Below are 22,368 nucleotides of genomic sequence, written 5' to 3'. Positions count from 1 at the left end.
CCCCTTCAACTCTGAATGTGAAACCGCAAAACATATTTAATATTCTCGCTGTAATGGCCAGAGAGTTCCAGGCTCCCGAGCTCTTAGATATCTCTCTGTGCTATTACCTTGGCCCTCGCTGCTACCTTGCACTTGTCATAGCGTGAGCCAGTGAGAAAATTCTGCCTCTGAGCACTGTGGTGAGGACCAAAGCATCTCCCTCATCCCAGCCATCAGCTCTGATTATCAGTGACTCCACAGCGAGAAACATTATATCCCCGCAGATAAAATCATATTACTACTCAGATACAAACATCCAGGAGTTCCCTGTCTTTTAAAAAGACAACAGAATGCAAAGAGGGCAATCGTCCTTGCTGAAAAAATAACCCTCAATTAAAGACTAAAGATAGTTTAACCTTTTAAATGATCCACAGAACAGCCATGCAGTCCAGCTCCTGCAGAGCAGGTTTTTTTTTTTTTTCATCCCACACTCAGTATGCTATTGAACCCACACAAGGCTTTTGTCCATACGCAATGACAGGCTCAGGTCACAGATATTTCTTTCACAGAAGATAGCCTTCACCCCACCTCACAGATTGTGAATACTCTACAGCATCACGTCTTGCTTTAGCCATTCACTAATGATGGCCATGGAATCCAAATCAAATCATTTCCATTTCCTCTAATTATTATCAGTCACTGCCAGAAGAATTCATGTTTACAGATGTACATGTTCTCACTGACAGTATCACTATCAATCAGGAAATAAATACCCTGCTCTTTCTTTAAAACTGATTGTTACATTCAATTTAGCATGCCTTATTTATTTACATTTTTAATTAGGTACAGTGTAATAAATATATATCAGTTGTGTGTGTACCAGTGATTTGAAACTGCACATGAGCTCAGTCAGTTTTAAAGTCTTGTATTTTTCTTAACTCTAAAGACTTAACGTTAAATATTCATGACTAAATAAGCAACAATCAAAGATAATGTTTAAGGGGAAAACAGTTGACAGTTTATTTATAGTTTAACCTTAAAACATATGCTCTAATCTGCTTCATAGTACAATGTGGGTGTGGTTTGATCAGATCTGATTAGCAGTAGCCAGGCAACACAAGATGAACATTGTTCATCTCTAACTGTTGATCAGTGTTGGGGAGTTAAATTACAAAATAAATGTAAATTCAATCAGTTGCAGCTGCTGAGGAAAAATATGTCATTAAATTACAGATACAAATCAAAATGTTTAAAAAATCAAGGGATTGCATCAGAGTTTATTTTTGTCAGTACAAAGTTTATATGTAGGATAAAATCACCACGCAACATAGTATTGTGATATTTTTGTGTGGTAATATCGAATCTTCACAAAGTGCCCAGTATTGATTTTTTTTTTTTTTTTTTTATCATATAAATCATTAATATTACAAATACCAAAGCTGCCCCCGACTAAGAATTTTCCTTGTTGACCAGTAGTTGTCATTTAGGGCCATTAGTCAACTAGTTGCCCGCATGTTTCCAATATTACTTTGATTATTAAATGATATATTTTGGGCCGGGCAACACAATGGTTTGAGCTGAAGGTATGAGAAAGAATAGTATCAGTAACATTGTTAACACTGTGCTACATTACAGAGAAATACAAAACCGTACTAATGAACCTTCATTAATATAGGCCTATATTTTATCTACAAGTGCACATCACACACTGAGCAAGCCGCCTGTTAATGACGCTGTCGGCAAAGCAGTAATGATTGTGCTAAGTGGCTAATGGGCATGTAGCTACTTCCATGTTTCAGATGATACGTCATGTTTGTAGTCGACCAATGAAGATGAGTTTACATATCACCTTGGGTTCGTCCTCCCCCTACATGTTATTAACTAGCCTGTGGAATAACCGCCGTTACCAGCCCTGGAAATTAGGGGCTGTACACATTCTGCGTCTTTAAGCGCATGGAAAACGTGAGGTCGGGTGCTGGAGGCTACTCTTTTGCTTTTTGTGTGCCAGCTTTCAAAAGAGCGGCGGCAGTTTGCATCTGAGGGTGCTAAGCGACCTTAACAAGCATCGTATAGCCTATTTACCTGAAATCCTGAGTGCAGGGCTTCTTCCAGGCGCTGTTTATAAGTGTGTAGGCCTATCGTCTGTGGGACAGATGTAAAGCTCTGGGTAGCCCTGCACTAACATGATCAACTGTTCCGTGTTTATCAGACTGAATATTTACAGAAAAAGGGAAAGATATCTGTGAGCTGTGATTGGTTTGTAATGTGACTCCTGTCTGACTGTTGAGTGTGGCCTCTTCCTGTGTCTGTCCTTTCAAATTAAATTCCCACATGGTCCAGTTATATAGGTTTTGATTTATTTTGACAAGGTGCAGCTGCTAATAGTTTCACATTTGTTTTTTCTGTTTATTTTTTTCTGTGACTAAATGACCAATGAAACCTTGCTAACTAATGACCTTTCTCAATGACTAACGTTATAACATTTCAGAAGTAACCTTCCCAACACTGCATTTGATGATAATAATAAAATACTCGATGAGCAAAAAACACAACTGCCATCACATTATAATTCAAATTTCTCTCAATTTGATTGGTGCATTGAAGTAATGACATCACCATTTTCGAACTGAGCCTGGCCCACCTGAAACCAGTGAGAGGAGCTCGGACAGAAACATATATACACAGAAATCTTTCATCAACTTTGGCAGAAACTTGAGTGCCCATGTGCGACCCAATAAGCTGCTTAAGGAAATATCCTTAGAGAGCCTTTAAAGATATTGTTTTAACCTTCAAAGATTCAGGAAACAATCATGTGGCTCCATTTCACCCTGTCATGATTATCGCTATCTTGTTGACATATCTAGGGTTGTGAAGTACTTGTAGATTGAAGCTATAGCTTGAAAAGCTGCGGCTACTTTCTATGTCTCGAAAGAGGAAACACATTATCTTCCTTTTAGCCTTCGACACTGCCTTCCTCTGAAAATCTGTATTGATTTTAATTCTATTGTTAGTATTTAAACCACGTCCTGGGCTTTTAAATCAACATGAGCCTCAACACACATTGAGATCATTTTCCAAAGGCCAGTGTGGCTGTTCCACTGTCAAGACTCAGATCAGGGGGCACTGGGATTTATCTATTAGGGCTGCAGACTGTGCAGGGAAGGTACAGTTATGCTCCAGTGTCCTCTGTTATCTAGAAAATCTCTCTTTTCATTTTAACCAACATTTTTGTAGATGTTGCTTTAATTTCACTGCATTGCCATCTGCTGTTCTAAATGTGCCTGTGTTAAAAATGTTCTTGTTTTCTTTTTTTATTATAATTCATTCTTCAGGAAATTGAGTGTTGTATGAGTCATTTGACAGGACTGACAAGCTGGTGGTGCGTGCTTTGGTTTCGATTAATGCTTTCTTCACAAACACAGTGAGTCATACTGGATCGCATTTTTTTTTTTTTTTTTGTGAAATCGATTGAGATCGGCTCTGTTAATGGTCCATGTGTGTTCTTGGGCTGAGAATCATTGTCATTAGCAGAGACGTATGCAGGGGCCGATCACAGTGTTTAAACCTTGCTTGAGTGAGCTTGAGCTCCACTCCCACATACAACACTTAACAGTTACAAGCAGTTTGAACATAGAAACTGTCTGCACATTCTTTTAACATTTGTCAGCATTCATATAAGATGTAAAGTATGAGAGTTCTGTCTGGTTTGCTGTTTAAATGTTTGATGAGGTTAGCTCACTGCTAAGTTTCTCGAAAGTCAACTGTTTGGTTGTTATTTGGAAGTGAAGCAGGTGCATATGACCTGTGAAAGTCCTAATTAAAATTACCGGACCTACATTAACATGCATTGCTGGAGGGTGCCCTACATGCTCTGATGAATCAACAAGCACTTCACACCACTTCCAAGACTCAGCAAACCCAGGAGGAGGCAATGAGATAAAGCTTTGTTTGAATAAAATATTTGATTCAGGCAGTACACAAAGGAAAGGAGAGGATAGATTAGAGGGTAAAACTACACTCATAGGGTTGCTTTTTGTATTTTGATTATTGAAACTGCAGATTTTGAGGAGACTTTTATATTGTTACAAGCTTTGGTGTTTGCTGGTAACAATTAGACAGAGAGATACATTATTATTGACGTTTTAATTCAAATCACTCTGAGTGACTCAGCCAAAAGTAAGGGTGCTTTCACACCTGATCTTTTTGGTTCGGTTCAATAGAACTCAAGTTTGTTTGCCCCCTAAGTGCAGTTCATTTGGGCAGGTGTGAACAAAGCAATCACACTTGGGTGCACACCAAAACAACCAGACCAAGACCTTTTTGAACAGGTGGTCTCGGTCCAGTTATAATATATTTGTGACCTCAATCTGAACCAACAACAGTCACATGACACATTATTTGGGTTAAACATGAGCATGTTACAATCCTGGAGGATTATTAATGTGCACCTCCTCCTGTACTGCCTTAATATGCACATTCAGCACATCCAATGCATCAAAACATTGTTTTCTAGTTGGAGCCGTTTGATCTGGTCCGCTTGTAAATGCTGCCGTGAGAACACGAACCACCTCTTGGCAATTATGCAACTTTGTGACAAAATTAGTCTTTGAGTCAGACCAAAGCACGACAACTCTAGGTCTGAAAGCACCCTAACATTGGGCTTTTATATTTAATGGGAAAGGTCACAATCAGGACTGATTGTCATGGCAAATAACTTTGCAGTAGTTATGGGTTTTTATTGGCTTCAGCTTCAGTCAGCTCCAATCAGCAGTGATAGAAACATGACACCCTGGTGGATGCATTAATTTTTGCCCCTTTTCCAGCATGATGCAATGATGCACTGACACAAATTTTGTTCGTCTCCGTCCAAGCAGCCCTCGATGACTTATCTAAATTAGTCAGCACAAAGTTCTAAAGAGAGACTGAATTAGCAACAGATATTAAAAAAGAAAGAAGTAACATTTTCATTGGCTTCCATGCTGGTTCCTGCTGTTTACTCACCCTGTTTTCCGGCATGTCGTGTCGTTCGTGACGTCGAATGTAACACACCAGTTAAAATAAGAACAGAAAAGCAGCAGAGCTGTGTTCATGGCTCTGGTCTACTAGCAATGGGAAAGGAGTCTGTTGGCTATTTTTATACAGATTAAATAAGTGTGCACACAAAATTACCATCTAACTCCTGACATCTGCTCACCAGCCAATTTTGTTGCTACAACCATGCGCGTCAGTGAATCAGAATCATTCTAAATTAAGAGGCACGTGTTTACTATCTGCAATCAGCATTCTGTCACGCCCCCATTTATCTATTTAAGGAAGTACGTTTGCCCAGAGGTATATTATGGAGGAAGCGGTGAAGTGGTTTCTAGACACATTTTAAGGCCCAAAAACACCAGCCTCGGGCTGTCAGTGAGCGTCTCTGAATATCTTGGCTGTTGGAAACAACTGATAAGCAGCTTGTCACTCTTTTCAAACGTGTTATGTGCTGTCTGCTGAAGGCACAGGCTGCAATATGCAGCAAGGATAGATACGCCATCTTAACACCTGCTAGGAATAATGATAATAATTTTATCACACAAAAAATTTGTAGGAGTAACCGATAATTTGAATGAAAACACATGAAAACCAAAACTATGACATTTCAGTGTGGAGATTCTCATGTACTCTGTTGTTAGCCAGGACTGGAACACTCAGTTATCATAGTCAACTATTTTAATTATGACAATAATGACAGAGGATGAAAGGGTAGCAAATACGCATGTGCATTATTATAACCCCTTTAATAAGTGTGGTTTAAACATGCTATGCATTTAGATAAAAGGTGTGTTTGTATTTTCTTCATCATTTGTGCGTACCCATTGTCTGAGGAAGTTCTAAAGTTGTTTGCAGAGTATGAACAAATTGAGGAAAACAGAAAATATTGATAAATCCCAGATTTGTGCATAAAACATTCACGCACTGTTTGTGAAAGAAACCCATTGTTATCATCTCTCATCTTGCTGCCTGTGAAGAGATGCCTTTGTAGTGCAGCCACACGTGAGGCTAGTATGAAGAGGGGGAACAATGAGAGTGACCAGCAGCCTCTCAGTGCACATATAGCACATGACTGTGGCATTAGGTCAGACTTTAAATGTGAATATAGGCAAAGGAGCCTTTGCCCAGAGGACTGTAGGCCTTTCTCCAACTAATCTATTTAGCACACAGTGAGTCATATCGGATCAGTTTGTTTTTGTGAAATCAATCAATCGAGATAGGTTTGGTTAATGGCCCATGCGTGTTCTTGGGCAGAAAATCAGTGTTAACAGAGATGTAAGCAGTGTTTAAACCTTGCTCTACTCAGTCTGTATACAAGTCTTCACAGAGACAACCAGGCAGGGCAGCTTCTGTGGTATGCCAAGACAAAGGATTGGGTAAAATAAGAGTTCACTCAACAGCAGTTGACGACACAAAGTCATGAATGTGACTGTGGATGATTCTGCCGTCTGTGTCGTAATTTAATCATCATCTCATTAATCTCTTGCCACTGTAGAGAATGACAACATATGGAGAGGTATTTATGTCTGCTTTCATGCTGAGTTAAAAATGCTTTAAGCATGTGTGGCTGTGTTTTTGTGAAATGATTACACTCAGTTGCCAGTTTGTTAGGTACACCTGATAAAACCAATGCAGACTAGTACAACAATCCTGCAATTAACACAAGCTCCATGTGGGATATACGGTTCAGTTTTTGGTGAAAATGCTTAAAAGAGGTGTTTCTGTTATGTAGCTCACACTCATTCATATAAATGGGCTGGACAAGTATGATGCACCATAGTTCTACAGGCACCACAGACTGCAGACTCTCTGACAGTTTAGACACAAACCGAACATTATAACCTTTATTATTTATTGCAGGGCTGTTGTATTAGTCAGCATCAGTTTTGGCAAGGTGTACCTAATAAACTGGAAACAGAGCATACCATTTTAAAATGGAAAATAAACAGGTACATTGTCTCCAGCTGAGAAAAAAATCTGTATCACTGTTCTCGATCTCTTCGACCAATGGCCCTGAACTTGATATTATTAGTTATTTAGAGGTTTGTGTAAAGCCGTGCAGCAGTGAACTCTGGGCTGTCAGTGAGACAAGGAGAGAGACTGAAGGGTTCGGCTGCATCTAATCCTGCGGCTGCAGCGGCAGCAGCACAGATGCAGTGAGAGCAGTAACTACTCTAGCTGGAGTCAGACTCACTGCCCCTGGGCGCTCATGTAAAGACTTATGGTTGTTTGTTTGTCTTGACAATTCACCCTCAGTGCAGTGTGTGTGTGTGTGTGTGTGTGCGCGCGTTTCTATGTATGTTTTTGCATTTATTTATGAATAAGTGTTTGTTTACTGCTGCAGTTGTGTATGACAATAGATTGTGCTGATACTGAACTCTTGACACTGTTTATGTGGACTGCACATTATGTTATAAACATGGAAAACACTGCATCATATTTTCATAGGCACCAATTCCCAAATAAATCATAAATGGATTTATTAACTTATGCATGTATACACACACACACACACACACACACACACACACACACACACACACACCCTGCCTCCAGTTCACCTGCATATTCCTGTTTGCAGACACTGGGCTGTCAGAATGGACCATATAAATGTCACATTACTGTGGTTAAATTTTAAAGTTCAAGCATAATAACCGAGCACATTCTGATCTGATCCATATTTTGTTGTCAGTGCCAGGCTGCTTGGGGCCATTATGAATCACAGCCACACCAGCATGTGTTAAACCTAACCAGCTTTGGTGTCTCCATGACAGGATTACCACATCAAATGTGAGGGCAGTCTCCTGCAGTGGCATCCTGTTGGTACAGGCCCTTTCATGTCCTGTTAAGACCCGAGGCTTCACTGTACGCACTCTCCCAAATCCCCAGTGTAGCTAGGACATGATGAGGGTCGTGTGCGTGTGCATGTTTCTTTTTTTGGCTATTACTGGTATCCGTGTGCACTTTAGTAAGCGCACATGAGGAATGAGGACTTGAACTGTAACTGGAGGGTCAAGAATGAATAAATAGGATGAAGGTAGGGTTTTTTTTAACCACTGTTGTCTGAATCATAAATTTGTAGCAGCCAAATTAATGTGATTCTTTTTTTATTCCTGAAGAAAGGAAAAAGCACAAGTGCACTTACAAGGAATAAAAATTTGAGGTCTATGGATACTGAAACAGAAACCCACAAGCAAATCAAAAAGTATTTTTGGTGGCAGTAGACATATCTAGAGATGGCTGTAACCTATCACATTAACCACACAGCAACATACTATATGGCATAAATCCATTTAAGGCAGAATTACCTTTATGTTTCAGTAGTCAGATAAAGGTTGTTTATTCAGCCCAATATCACAGACATTACCTCACAACAGCAACAGTTCCTAACTCAGCATAAACTCTCTATTAAAGCCGGAAAAAAACCCAGCAGGAGAAATTTAAAGGAAGATTTTTCCTCATCAGACAGCGGGGAGTGTAGACAGAGCTGTAGGTGGGAAAGTGGCAATTGCAAAACATGAACAGAAAGTTGAAGCAGTTAGTGGAAATACAAAATGCAGCAAGGGGATTATAATTCTACAATGGGATTATAACGGATCCAATACTAATGTAGCAAATTCAGTACAAGAAGTCCAATAAAATGAGTTCAAGAAATGGGTAAAGAGAGATGAAACCATTTAAATATGTAAATCCAATGAAAACTTTTTTTTTAAATCATTCAGTTTGTCATGTGTGTAAGATCCAGGTAGGAGGGATCAGGATTAAGGGACGAGGTGAGTGCTGCTTAACGAGTGTTTTAATCAGGTAACCACAAGGTTGACCACTCCTTCCTCCTCCTAAATAAATTTTTAAATCTTAGTGAGGGGTAATTTTCACTACAACAGCTGGCACATGCAGATGTGTAACACTGTTAAATATTTAACATAATGGGAAGCAGTTATATAACTTGTCAAATTCACAGCACCCTCAAGAAGCAGAGTTAATTTATACTGTATGAGGTGTTTACTCTGTTCAGCAAGGGCTTTATTGAATGAACCACAGGCTACTGTGGCCTGCAGCCAAAGCCAAGATAAAGAAATGCTGCTGCTCACCGGGTTATTACCTCAGGCTCAGAGCTAACCCGATAGCTCCCACTCTCTCACAACGACAATGGAGCAGTCGGTCCCACATCCTGAACTAACCACCAACCACAAAACACTCTGCTTTAACAAGCAGAGTGTAGCTGTGAATTACAGCTGACATGACTGACACATTTAAACTCCTTGGATACATGTATGTGATGTCACTAATCCCATCCCCCCGACGAGTGATTATCTGTCCATATTTTAACAACTGTAACACAGCACAGTGGGTTTCTCAAGCCTTGGCTTTTCCACAAGTGGTGTGTTTGAGGCTGTAGTAAAAGAGATATTTGACATCTTGAGTTTGGAGCAAAAGTGCAGTGCTACAGTACTCAAGACGCATTTTCAGACTACTGTCAGTCTCATCTTGGACTAGACCACAATTACCATTCTGAATGGACAGCAAGTGACTTGTGAACAGGTCAACTTTGTAAAAAACACACTTTATTTTAAAGGACAGTGAATTTCCAGCACAATGCATTTATTTTGAAGTGCCGTTTCCTGCTGTAGATTGAGTGACTAACAGACAGCTACTTGACAGAGACAGCAAACTAGCTCGACAACATGGCCAAACGCAAGTATGACACTGAATATATACTAGATTTTATTTCAACTCTGGTCAAGACCACAACTGTGCAAAAAACGAGTGTTAAATAAAAAGGGTTAGGTTGATTAGAGCTGCTTAGTGTTGGTTAATATTTGTTTCCTCATAGAAAACAAAAGAAAATGCCACAAATAAAATTTAATTCTGCAGTTCATTTTTATTATTTAATAAAGGCAATTCTCATGGTACATGTATACATAAATGTGTGCAGTATGGCAGTAAATATGTAAATGAAGAGGAATCATTATTTGATTTCTGTGTGCCAGTGCCTTTGGTTTGTGTAAATGCAGTGTGGGACTTGCACTGGTCTGGTCTTGCTCATGTCTTGGTCTTGTCTCAGTCTTGATACACTCTGGTCTTGGTTATGTCTCAGTCTTGATAGACTTTGGTCTTGGTCTTGTCTCAGTCTTGATAGACTTTGGTCTTGGTTATGTCTCAGTCTTGATACACTCTGGTCTTGGTCTTGTCTCAGTCTTGATACACTCTGGTCTTGGTCTTGTCTCAGTCTTGATACACTCTGGTCTTGGTTATGTCTCAGTCTTGATACACTCTGGTCTTGATCTTGTCTCAGTCTTGATACACTCTGGTCTTGGTTATGTCTCAGTCTTGATAGACTTTGGTCTTGGTCTTGTCTCTGTCTTGATACATTCTGGTCTTGGTTATGTCTCAGTCTTGATACACTCTGGTCTTGATCTTGTCTCAGTCTTGATACACTCTGGTCTTGATCTTGTCTCAGTCTTGATACACTCTGGTCTTGGTTATGTCTCAGTCTTGATACACTCTGGTCTTGATCTTGTCTCAGTCTTGATAGACTTTGGTCTTGGTTATGTCTCAGTCTTGATACACTCTGGTCTTGATCTTGTCTCAGTCTTGATACACTCTGGTCTTGATCTTGTCTCAGTCTTGATACACTCTGGTCTTGGTTATGTCTCAGTCTTGATACACTCTGGTCTTGATCTTGTCTCAGTCTTGATAGACTTTGGTCTTGGTTATGTCTCAGTCTTGATACACTCTGGTCTTGATCTTGTCTCAGTCTTGATACACTTTGGTCTTGGTTATGTCTCAGTCTTGATACACTCTGGTCTTGGTCTTGTCTCAGTCTTGATACACTCTGGTCTTGGTCTTGTCTCAGTCTTGATACACTCTGGTCTTGGTTATGTCTCAGTCTTGATACACTCTGGTCTTGATCTTGTCTCAGTCTTGATACACTCTGGTCTTGGTTATGTCTCAGTCTTGATAGACTTTGGTCTTGGTCTTGTCTCTGTCTTGATACATTCTGGTCTTGGTTATGTCTCAGTCTTGATACACTCTGGTCTTGATCTTGTCTCAGTCTTGATACACTCTGGTCTTGATCTTGTCTCAGTCTTGATACACTCTGGTCTTGGTTATGTCTCAGTCTTGATACACTCTGGTCTTGGTCTTGTCTCAGTCTTGATACACTCTGGTCTTGGTCTTGTCTCAGTCTTGATACACTCTGGTCTTGGTTATGTCTCAGTCTTGATACACTCTGGTCTTGATCTTGTCTCAGTCTTGATACACTCTGGTCTTGGTTATGTCTCAGTCTTGATAGACTTTGGTCTTGGTCTTGTCTCTGTCTTGATACATTCTGGTCTTGGTTATGTCTCAGTCTTGATACACTCTGGTCTTGATCTTGTCTCAGTCTTGATACACTCTGGTCTTGATCTTGTCTCAGTCTTGATACACTCTGGTCTTGGTTATGTCTCAGTCTTGATACACTCTGGTCTTGATCTTGTCTCAGTCTTGATAGACTTTGGTCTTGGTTATGTCTCAGTCTTGATACACTCTGGTCTTGATCTTGTCTCAGTCTTGATACACTCTGGTCTTGATCTTGTCTCAGTCTTGATACACTCTGGTCTTGGTTATGTCTCAGTCTTGATACACTCTGGTCTTGATCTTGTCTCAGTCTTGATAGACTTTGGTCTTGGTTATGTCTCAGTCTTGATACACTTGGGTCTTGGTCTTGTCTCAGTCTTGATACACTCTGGTCTTGGTTATGTCTCAGTCTTGACACACTCTGGTCTTGGTCTTTTCTCAGTCTTGATACACTTTGGTCTTGATCTTGCCTCAGTCTTGATACACTTTGGTCTTGGTCTTGTCTCAGTCTTGATACACTTTGGTCTTGGTCTTGTCTCAGTCTTGATAGACTTTGGTCTTGGCCATGTCTCAGTCTCTGCACTATTATACAGTAAACTGCCAACATTAGCATGCCCAACAAACTAGTAGTGATGTACAGCAGGGGTCGACTCACAGCCCATGGGTCCTGCGGGTTGACCCACAGGTCAGGTGGTTCAGCTAGGCTTGTTATAAAATACTGCAGGTTTTGGGCGGGTGAGTCATGAATAAGTTATCAATAACTTACAGAAACATTGTGCAATAGCCTGATACAACTTCCATCTTCTCTTCCTTTCTCTCTCTCCATCTCTCTCACACAGTAAGCAGCTTCATTAACAGTGCTGCTCTGCTCAGGCCTTCTGTTATTCAGCTTTTGACCAAGAAAATCTGTCTTAGTCCTTTGTGTTTAAATCTCTCTGCTCATAATTTCCGGTAAAAATAATTCCCTCTGCAAATATATAGACCTCACACTTTGCCTAAAAGTGAGTTAGCGCCTCTCTGTTTACACTGAATCTGTTTAATTTGCACTTCAGTGATGTCATGTAAACAAACCAGTCCTCCTATCAGCTGCGCGCTCATGTAACCAAACCACGCAGGTTATCAGCTCTGCGTTCAAGATCATACATGAAACATATTCACTTAAAAGATGGGTGACTACCTGCTGTCTTCCTACATTTGTATTTTTTAAAACATAAACACGTTTTACATTGTGATATTTCCTGGAAATGACATTCAATATAGCCAACAGCAAGCAGATTGTTATTAGCAAAGGTCATTACCAATAACTTTTAGCTGCGGTTTGCAGTTCGAGCTTGGGTCATTGATTAACGCATATGTTTGAGGGTTAGGCGGAGCAGATTAGCCCTCAGGGCAGGCCAGGCCAGTGCATTACTACCAATTACCTTACTATCTACCTGGTGTTACTTCCAAACCCAACAAACTACAGGCTACAGTCCATTAAATCCAAGTTCAGGACTAAAACTTCAGATGTCACAACAGTACGTGTAGTTTGAGGTAATGTTAGCGGCTCTGTCTTGCTTTTTTGTGTTTTGGGAAGTTAACATTACAACTCCAACAGAAATTAAATAATTGATGGAACTCGTACTCGTAGTCCTCCACTTATCCGGGTCTGGGTCGCGGGGGCAGTAGCCTCGGCAAAGAAGCCCAGACAGTCCTCTCCCCAGCCACTTCTCTCAGCTCTTCCGAGGAAACTCCGAGGTGTTCCCAGGCCAGCCGGGCGATGTAATCCCTCCAGCGTGTCCTGGGGCAGCCCCGAGGTCTCCTCCCGGTTGGACATGCCCGAAACACCTCCCAAGGGAGGCGTCCGGAAGGCATCCTTACCAGATGCCCAAACCACCTCAACTGGCTCCTCGCGATGTGGAGGAGCAGCAGCTCTACTCCGAGTCCCTCCCGGATGTCGGAGCTCCTCACCCTATCTCTAAGGCTGAGCCCAGCCACCCTGCGGAGGAAACTCATTTCGGCCGCTTGTACTCGCAATCTCGTTCTTTCGGTCATTACCCAGAGCTCGTGACCATAGGTGAGGGTTGGAACGTAGATTGACCGGTAAATCGAGAGCTTCGCTTTCTGGCTAAGCTCCCTCTTCACCACAACAGACCGGTTAAGCACCCGCATCACTGCTGACGCCGCCCCAATCCGCCTGTCAATCTCCCGCTCCATCCTACCCTCACTTGTGAACAGGATTCCAAGATACTTAAACTCCTCCACCTGAGGCAGGACCTCCCCCCCGACCTGGAGTGGGCAATCCACCGTTTACCGGCTGAGGACCATGGCCTCAGACTTGGAGGAGCTGATTGATTGATAATTGATGGAACTGTATTATAAATAAGGTGCTAATGTGCCTCTCTGGGGGGGGGGGGGGGGGGGGGCACAGTGATAAGTTGCGGAACACCTCAACACATAGTGTTGACACCTGACAACCTGACATGCTAACAGTATGTGTAAATGATAACACCTAAAAAATTCCTCCACCGCAGTGGAGTGTGCAAGTGTGCGAAATACAGAGAGAGAATATGTAAATAGAAAAATGTGACAGACACTGGGAGAGCAGGTGTTAAACACACATCTATTCTGAGATAGTACGTCTGAGAGAATGTGCTGCAGCAAAGTCTGATCTAATTTTCTGCTGTGGTCTCTCTCCATGTGTATCATAGAGAAACAACAACCATAACTCAGCATCCATTAGATGGCTTTTTCTTGAACTTTCAACTTTATCACACAGTCTTCATCAGCTGGTGAACTCTGTTCATTTGTCACTGAGATGGATCTGCTGATATGAAGCTCTTACTTGTAACTGGTCCGATTTTATCCATAGCACTTTTTAGGATTGTTCATCTATGTTGGCTTAAAAATGAAGCATTAAATGTTGATATTGTCTTTGGAGTTATTAGTTTAACAAAACAATCCCAGTTGAAAGTCCACTAACTTGCTTTTTCTAAAGATTTCGTTCATACTGTTTTATCACTGCTGAACCGACGAAATGTTGAAGAATCCAGAAAAGACTAGTAAGTAAAGCTCGAGTTTTTTTTGTCAAGTAATATTTTCATTAAAGCTGCAGTAGAGTCGAGGGCAGGGCAACATATCAATATTGTACTGATACTGTGATATGACACTAGATATTGCCTTAGATTTTGGATATCATGAGTGCCGTGTTTTCCTGGTTTTAAAGGCTCTGTTACAGACAGTGATACAGTTTCCTGAATTTACCACGTTGTTTGTATGTTGCATGTTCTACTATTTGCCTTTACCCACTTAGTCATCTACATTAATGATGATTAGTTCAATCCAAGTGTAAATATTTTGTGAAAGCACTCATTAACCCTACATTATCATCATAATATTGATATTAAGGTCAAACATATTGTCATTTTCTCCATATTGCTCAGCCCTAGCAGAAACATTTTGTCGATTAACATTATTTACAATTAGAGAGAACATATGTGTTGCTACAAACAAGCAAGTTAACGTGTCAGACTCTTGGATAAGTTGGCAGCTCTAATTTCCCTGCTTCAAGAAAAATCCTTTCAACCAATGAAGAGAGGCCTGAGGCCACAACTCCTGTCAGTCACTCCTCCCCGAGTTAATTAAAGGGTTTGGAGTGGGAGGTGTTCACTTCCTTGTGTTTGTTTTATGTCTGGAGATTTTATTTTGTTTCTGACACAGCAGTGTGCCTATAACTGAATGAACTCTTTCAACAGCCACCTCAACTTTGTGGTTCAAAGATTTCAGCCAGGACAGATCACTTCCACACTGAGCAATTATCATCAATATCACTGGGTTTCTAAAGTATAGGTAAAATATATCCAGTTTTGTATACTCTGACAACTCAGCTGAAATATTACTATGATTAGGAATAGAGGCACTGGGCTTTCCATGATGTTGTTTCTGACATATGGGTATGAATTATAAATAGCAGTCTATGCTTTTCAGACCCTTGAAGAATTCAGCAGCTGAAATTGGTTCAAGTCCAAAACAATTTACAGAAAAAATTGCAATACTGTTAAAAGTAATAGAATATTGCAGAGAAGGTCGTGACCCATCAACAATGTTCTTTCTTCCCAAATATGTTTTAACACACCCTCACACATGTATGTATGTATTTGTTTTGACTTTTTAAGCGAAGATCACCTGTGTTTTCTTCTCATTTAGGCTTTTATAACCTTCACCAGGTGTTTGGTTGTGTGTGTGAATGTGTTTATCTGTCTGTCTGCAGCTAATTTCACAAACTATTGGACCAATCAGCCTCATATTTTGTGTGCACATTTATGACTGTAGGCTCAAGTACCTCTTGTGGTTGTAGTGATTCACAAGTGTTAAAAAAAACTTGTTTTATTGACTGCTTTATACCGTCATTAACTGCTGGTTCCTCAATCAGCCAGCAGGGGCCGCAAGTTTTCCGAAAATCATCTCGGCTGAAAACAACAAGCCTTACTGCCTGTTGCAAGCGATATTTTAGCCTTCGTCGCAGCTCAAAAATGGCATCCATATAAGAGTTTGGTCTTATTTCGAACTGGAGCATCTTCAGATTAATACCATGCCTGAACTGCTACGATCCATGAAAGTTAGGCACAATACAAGATAAATAAATTCCCATTTTTTGTTATCTTTGCCGCCATCTTGACTGTAATGGAGCTGGGTGTATCTCTTTGCCGTCGGGCTGCCATCACTGCAACCCAGTTTTGTTCTGTCCTCCGCTCTGTGTCACACCACACAGGCAGTGTAGAGTGTTTTGCCAGCCCAGTTTCGTAGACTTGCAGATTTTCCCCTGATATTTATGCTTCTACCTTTAAATAAGTCAGCTATGTAGTTAAATGGTTTCTTTTTTGGTCTATTTTAATTGTGTTTATTGTCAGTTCCTACTTTGCTGTGTTGTAGCCTACAGACAAATTTAATACCATCAAAAGGCAAGTTATGAATGACATGTATCAAAGATTTGTGGCTGTGTTTTAGTTATAGAGAATATATTCGTCCTCAGCAGGAAATCTGCTGCAGCTCCATTAAAAATAGACAAGATGTGTATTTTCATTAGCTTCCGTGCATCTGTTGAAAGAATCAAGAAATAAAAATTGTCAAGAGTGGACACGATCAGCTCAAGTGGTCACCTGAAGGAGATCTGTACTGTACTGAGTGCACTTTTGTAGTTTTCTACTTGTACTAATTTCCACTCTGAATTTATAAACCCAGGAGAAAGGAAGAGTATAAATAGAGCCAAGCGTCTGTACATTTGGAACATTTTGAGTAGTTTTTTAAAAAAGAGAATATTTTATTATCATCAAATTGACATTGTAGTTAAATGTACACTGACGCTGGTGCTAAGTTTAGTCAGGAAGTAATTAGAGTAGTAAGATTGATCCATCTCTCCCATTTGCATGGTAAACTTGAAGCTGTAGCCTGTTAGCTTTTAAAAAAGCCTGAAAACAGCCAGCTCAGCTCTGTCCAAAGATCTGCCAGCAAGGTCAGAGCCCACTAATTAAAACTTCATAACTTGCCTCTCAATACAAAAAAAAAACTGAGGAACGGTGACAAGTTGTAGTTTCATGTGGGGTTATGTGCTTGACTATTTCTTGGTGATTCCAAGAAGTCACTAGATGTCTTTTTAGCCACCTGTTTTATGCACATTTTCAATTTGCACATAAAAAGAAACCTGTGTGGAAAAGCCAGGACTTTTTGAAGTTTTGCAAAAAAATCCCTATGCTTGGGGTAGGTGAAAAAGATAGTGTATTGATAAAAGTTATATGTGATTAAGTGAACTGGAAACAGATTCAGCGAATAAACAATGACGTACAGTCATGATGTAATCACTGAACCGTTTGCTGCAAGCTCTCTTTAATGTTTCTGAATGGCTCTTATGTATGTACACAGAGCTGTTACCAGAGCTCCATTGATGCCCTTCTTTTGCCCATATTCTAAAAAAAATATGTGCTGAATTTGGATTGAGACACGACTACTGCTGCACAGAAACAGTCTGGCTCATAACCAACATTTAAAACAGCAACATGTTGTTTTTACTCTTTAGCTTTTGTACGGATTAACAAAATAAAACGTTTTAATGAGGGAGCTTTAAAAGTGCTAGTGGGCGGATTTAGTCTCTTTTACACAGAGCCAGGCTAACTGTTTACCCCAGTCTTTATGTTCGGCTAAACAAATAAGTTGCTGCCTTTAGCTTCACAAGTGACTAACGGACAGAAGAGTGGTCCTCTCATTTGCTGTAACTCTTTAAAATATACTTCACAGAGTGTTACACTATGGCTTTAAGTGTAAAAATCTTGAATCTCACAACATTCAGGGTAAGTTAATGTTCATGGTGTGTGTGTGTGTGTATCATCCTGCTCTCCTGTGACAGAAGCGTAGTACTTGTTAAGGACACAGGAGTTTCTTTATGTTATAAACACGTTCTTATCCAACATATTTACACATATGGCACGTGGTTAATATTTCAAATGAATACCGTACCACTTATATTTAGATTGGTTTTTGTGTTCTCAGTCTTTACGGCTGTTACCAACTCCATCAAAGTGACAAAAGCAACACAATGTGCTTCTGAATCCTCATGGTTTTTTTTTTCTTTTTCTTTCCGCCTGTTTGCTGGTCACTCGCTCAAACTTCTTGCCGAGTCCAGATGGAATCAGTCGGGGGTGACTGCTCATGCCAGATATCAAATTTGATACCCCAAGTCTGTCTTGTATGAATCAGAGATGAACACAATATGGATACAAGTGGACAAGAAGCAAAGAACCGTGGGCAGTCCAACAGTACTTCTGTGTCCTGGTGGAATACATGAACAGAAGGGGCTGTGCAACTACACAAACTTTCGCTGCCACATGAATGTTTAAATCGCGATGTGTCGCACTCCTGTACAGAGATGGAGCCCATAGGAGTCAGCTGTATACGTGTTAGTTTTATTTATTTACTTTTTTAGTTTCTTGAGCATGCATCGCTGAGGTTACCTTTTCTAATTTTTTTCTTAATTGTAACATTTTTTCCATTGATTATATTTTCCAAAATACACTTTCTGAAAGTTGTTTTAACTGAAAGTAGTGGGATATATTTAATATTCCGAGAACAGCTTAAGTTGCGTCTATTTCAGTGAATATATTAAGCACGACGACTTGACAGTTAACTTCTCACCCTGACTTCTCAGACTTTTAAAATATGAAATTATCAACCCTCATATATTTCTGTTTTGGCCCATGGCAGGTGATTGACATCAAAGAGAAGTTAAAGGAGTCCAGGAGGTTCTGGTCCAACCTTCCTGATGACATCTGTGCCAAGGGCAAGCTCACAGAGGCTGATGAGGATCAGTGCTGGAACAGCCACACGAAGGGCAGGTGAGGACTTCTGCTACTCTTAATAACCACGGCAAAGTCACCTCACTCTACGGTTATCACATTTTGCCTGCCAGGGATTAAAATAACCGTGCTGTGTTCCCAGATTAACTCTCTGTGAGTACAATGGTTAGTGCTTATATGGAGAACCTCTATATAAGCTCTGAGGCTCTAATACCCAGAGGACTGCCGAGTTTCCAACACCTCTTATCACCACTGCAGCGTGTAGAGTGTCGCTGAGCTGTACAGTAGATTGGACAGTGAGTTGTTTTCTCTGACAGTGAACCAGAGATGCTGGCAGAGAAAATATATCACCCCATCACTTTGGCCCTCTCCAAGTAACAAAATCACCAGATGGTGCAATAAAAGACATGTTAATTCTCTTCTTTGTGCCAGTCACATTTTTAAGCATAGCTCTAAATCTGGAAGGTAAACTGATGCCCAGAGATGATAAGAAACAGTCAATGTTAGTAGTACGTTATGAAATTACAAACTATGCACACTTCACTTTGTATAAAACTTTAAATTAAATACAATTTAATTAACATTAAATACAAAATTAATGGCTAAATGGTTACACACAGGCACAATAACAGTAAAAATGTAAACAAGACTGCAATTACTGCAGCAATTAAATGATACACTCCTTCCTTGTGAGCACATGTTGCCTTTCTCATGTAGTGCATTATTTTAATCGCACAGCAGTTAAATTGTTTTTGATTTATTAAGTTAAAAAAAAAGAAAGAAAGAAAGTAGTCATTGGTGGGTACCAGGCCCATTCAGCGCTCTCTGTAGCAAAGCACAACCTCTCCCAGCATAAAAAAGGCCATTGAGCCTGATTACACACACACAAGCGCTTTGTCCGTTAAGATTGAAAAGCGTTATATAAATGCAGTCCATTTACCTTTTAGCATTATCTGTGTGTGGTGCTGTGCAGAATGCAAAGATGCAAAGTCCTGGTCAAACACACTTCAGTAAATGAAAGAGAGGGACACAATGGCTGCACACAGGGATGATACTGGCAAATAACAGCAACTGCACCGGCTCTGTAATTTGACTGGATTGCATTGGTGGCAGAGAGAGCACAAAACATCAGTTTAAGAAAACACATACGTGAACAAAACACAAGCACATGAGGAGAATATTCTCACCGCTTTGACAGTGCATATGCTGCAAATAAAGCGCAAGCCAATTAAATAAACATGAGATAAGTAAACATGTTTTATTCATTTGCAGCTATTTGCGTTTTAAATGTGAAGTGTGTGGTGAAGATGTTTTCCTCATTTGCTCATGCTTTGTCTATCTACATGTGCTTTTTAAAGCTGAGGTGTTTTGAGCTCTGTCGGCCCCCACTTACAATTATATTGCCTCTAATTTAACGTCAGTGATATCACTTAAAGGGTTAGTTTGCTGATTTTCAACAGGGCCCCTATTTTCCTTTGTTTTTGCGTGGGAATGGGAACAACTATTTTTTAGATTTGTTCAGTATTGACCGAGACCACTGTAGCCAGCAGAAAAAGAACAGGCTGCGATGTAACTACCAATTACACACCGTCAGTTTCCGTCCACCGAAAGAGCTTATTTTTGCCACAGACTCAGATTATTATTCAAAGTATTCAAAGTCCAGCATCAGACACTGACAAAAAAAAGCCTTCCTTTAACATTGACTTTGTACGCGGCTGGCCACCGTTATTGTTTAATGGTGCCCTGCAACATCAGGGGGAAACGCAGCCAGACATCAGCGTAAGTTAAGGGGCTGAAAAGTCCAGGTAGGGTGGGTGACAGGGATGGTGGGTGGGTCCAACAACCACCAACCTTCACCCGGGTGGCCGGTGTTCGCTTCCTGTTGGAATGTAACGCCAAACCCTGTAAATTTTTTTCTCAAGCCAACCATGTGCCATTGTTGTTGAAGGGGAAAAAATGTCAATTTGTGATGCTGTACCAACATAGAAGGTTTATTTTGAAAGAGACTGTATGCAAACTGTACATTTCCTGTGAAAATGTAAGTGTATTGTAACCAAGGGTACCTTGCACGTCGTATCTCTGAACTCACAAAAAACGTCTTGGTTCGTCATTTTACTGTTCCAACAATCACAACCTCTTACCCAGTTAAATGAAAAAATATTTTGACTCTACACACGCTAAAATTACTGTTAGTTTAAATGGAGTCTGGTGGGTTTGGCGATAGCGATTTTTTTGAGGCTGTTTCTTCTCTTTTTCTATAGGTCCATGATGTTGTTGGACTCATAAAATTAGAGTTGGCTTGATTTCCAGTTTAGGTGGTCTGGTGTATGACTGTAAAACGGTTTAATTTTATGCAGTGGCCAATTATAAAGTAGCCTACACCATCACCTATGCTGATGGCATCACAGAGTAAAAACGAACTTGTATTGCATTAGTAATAAGCAATATGACAGCGTGACGTTATGTTTATAAACAGACTAACAGGGCCACTAGTGTCTGACAGGCCATGTTCAATTTGCTGCTGAGTCCGGGTCAGGGTCATCAACATGAGGGAAATAATATTCAGTAGAGGTGGGAGGGAGATGTTTTGTAGTACATCTAGAAAATATTGCCATAGTGTTTCCAGGGATACTACGCTGAAATATTAAGTATTTCAAGTGTTTGCCATGTCATTGTGTCTAGATATTTCCCTGAAGTGGTAAAGGAGGGTCTAACCAACCAGGTGAACAACCCAGAGGTGGACGTGGATATCACCAGACCTGACACACTGATACGACAGCAGATCATGGCTCTACGTGTCATGACCAACAAGCTAAAGAACGCCTACAATGGAAATGACATCTACTTCCAGGACTCAAGTAAGTTCTCCAGTCTCTTGGGTGTTTGCAAGTGCAAGTGGGGACAAAATAATAATACGAATTTGAAGTCAAATACAGAGAGAAAAGTTTCTGTATTGATTTCTGTCACTGCACGGTTTTGATTTGGACCACACTACACACACACCAATACCCCCACAGAAATATAAACTGTACCAAAACAAGATCCCAGGTGTCATTCACGTAGCAACTCATCATACAACTCCACAGGACGCATCACTGTTGCAGCGAGGCAAGACTGACATTATTAGGAGAATAAATAGCTGTAGGTACGGCAACACAACAATGATAGACAGCCAGGGCTATGTTTAGGAAGATGTACATCTCCAATGCTGCTGTGACAGAAACCATTCTTTCTTCCTGATTGTGTGGATCCCATTCAGTTGACAAGAGAGAAGATTCTCTGAGCTTCAAAAGTGTGTCTGGGCGACTACTGCCACTAAATTTTGTACCTCAACTCCATTTTTGTTGCTGTCATGTTTATTGTTATGTTGGGAGTAGAGTCTTCTCCGGCCCCAGAGACCCAATACTGCACAAACTAAAACTGTTGCATAGGTTAATATCTCAAAGAAGCAGGTACATTACACTGCCATGCTTCTGTGCTTTATTAGTGGAATATCCTTGTTTAATGATCTACCTTTTGCACACTCATAACTGGTATTTTTGGCCGTTGTCAATCATACAAAACATTTGTTTTGCTCTGTCACCTCGGCCCTGTCCCACATGCACTTATGACAAAAAGAAAATTTGTAGTGAAGTTTATTGATTTTAATAAAATCAACCCAAAAGTTTGCTCAATCACCATCGCCACTGACAAT

The 22,368-nt window shown here is 40.4% G+C and overlaps 1 protein-coding gene across 2 annotated transcripts in view; it reads left to right on the top strand.

Annotated features, from left to right (window-relative positions):
* The window catches only part of gpc6a (glypican 6a), a 238,299-nt gene that overhangs the window by 213,738 nt on the left and 2,193 nt on the right, over window positions 1–22,368 (top strand). For both annotated transcript variants that reach the window (XM_033626058.2, XM_033626068.2), the window contains 2 exons: window positions 18,583–18,713; window positions 21,357–21,532. In XM_033626058.2, the coding sequence (XP_033481949.1) occupies window positions 18,583–18,713; window positions 21,357–21,532 (307 nt within the window). The remainder of the gene's footprint in view (window positions 1–18,582; window positions 18,714–21,356; window positions 21,533–22,368) is intronic.

This window comes from Epinephelus lanceolatus, chromosome 2, assembly GCF_041903045.1.
Source record: "Epinephelus lanceolatus isolate andai-2023 chromosome 2, ASM4190304v1, whole genome shotgun sequence".
NCBI classification, from domain to species: Eukaryota; Metazoa; Chordata; class Actinopteri; order Perciformes; family Serranidae; genus Epinephelus; species Epinephelus lanceolatus.
Note: the sequence above shows the minus strand (reverse complement) of the source record. Positions and strands in the feature narration are given on the sequence as shown.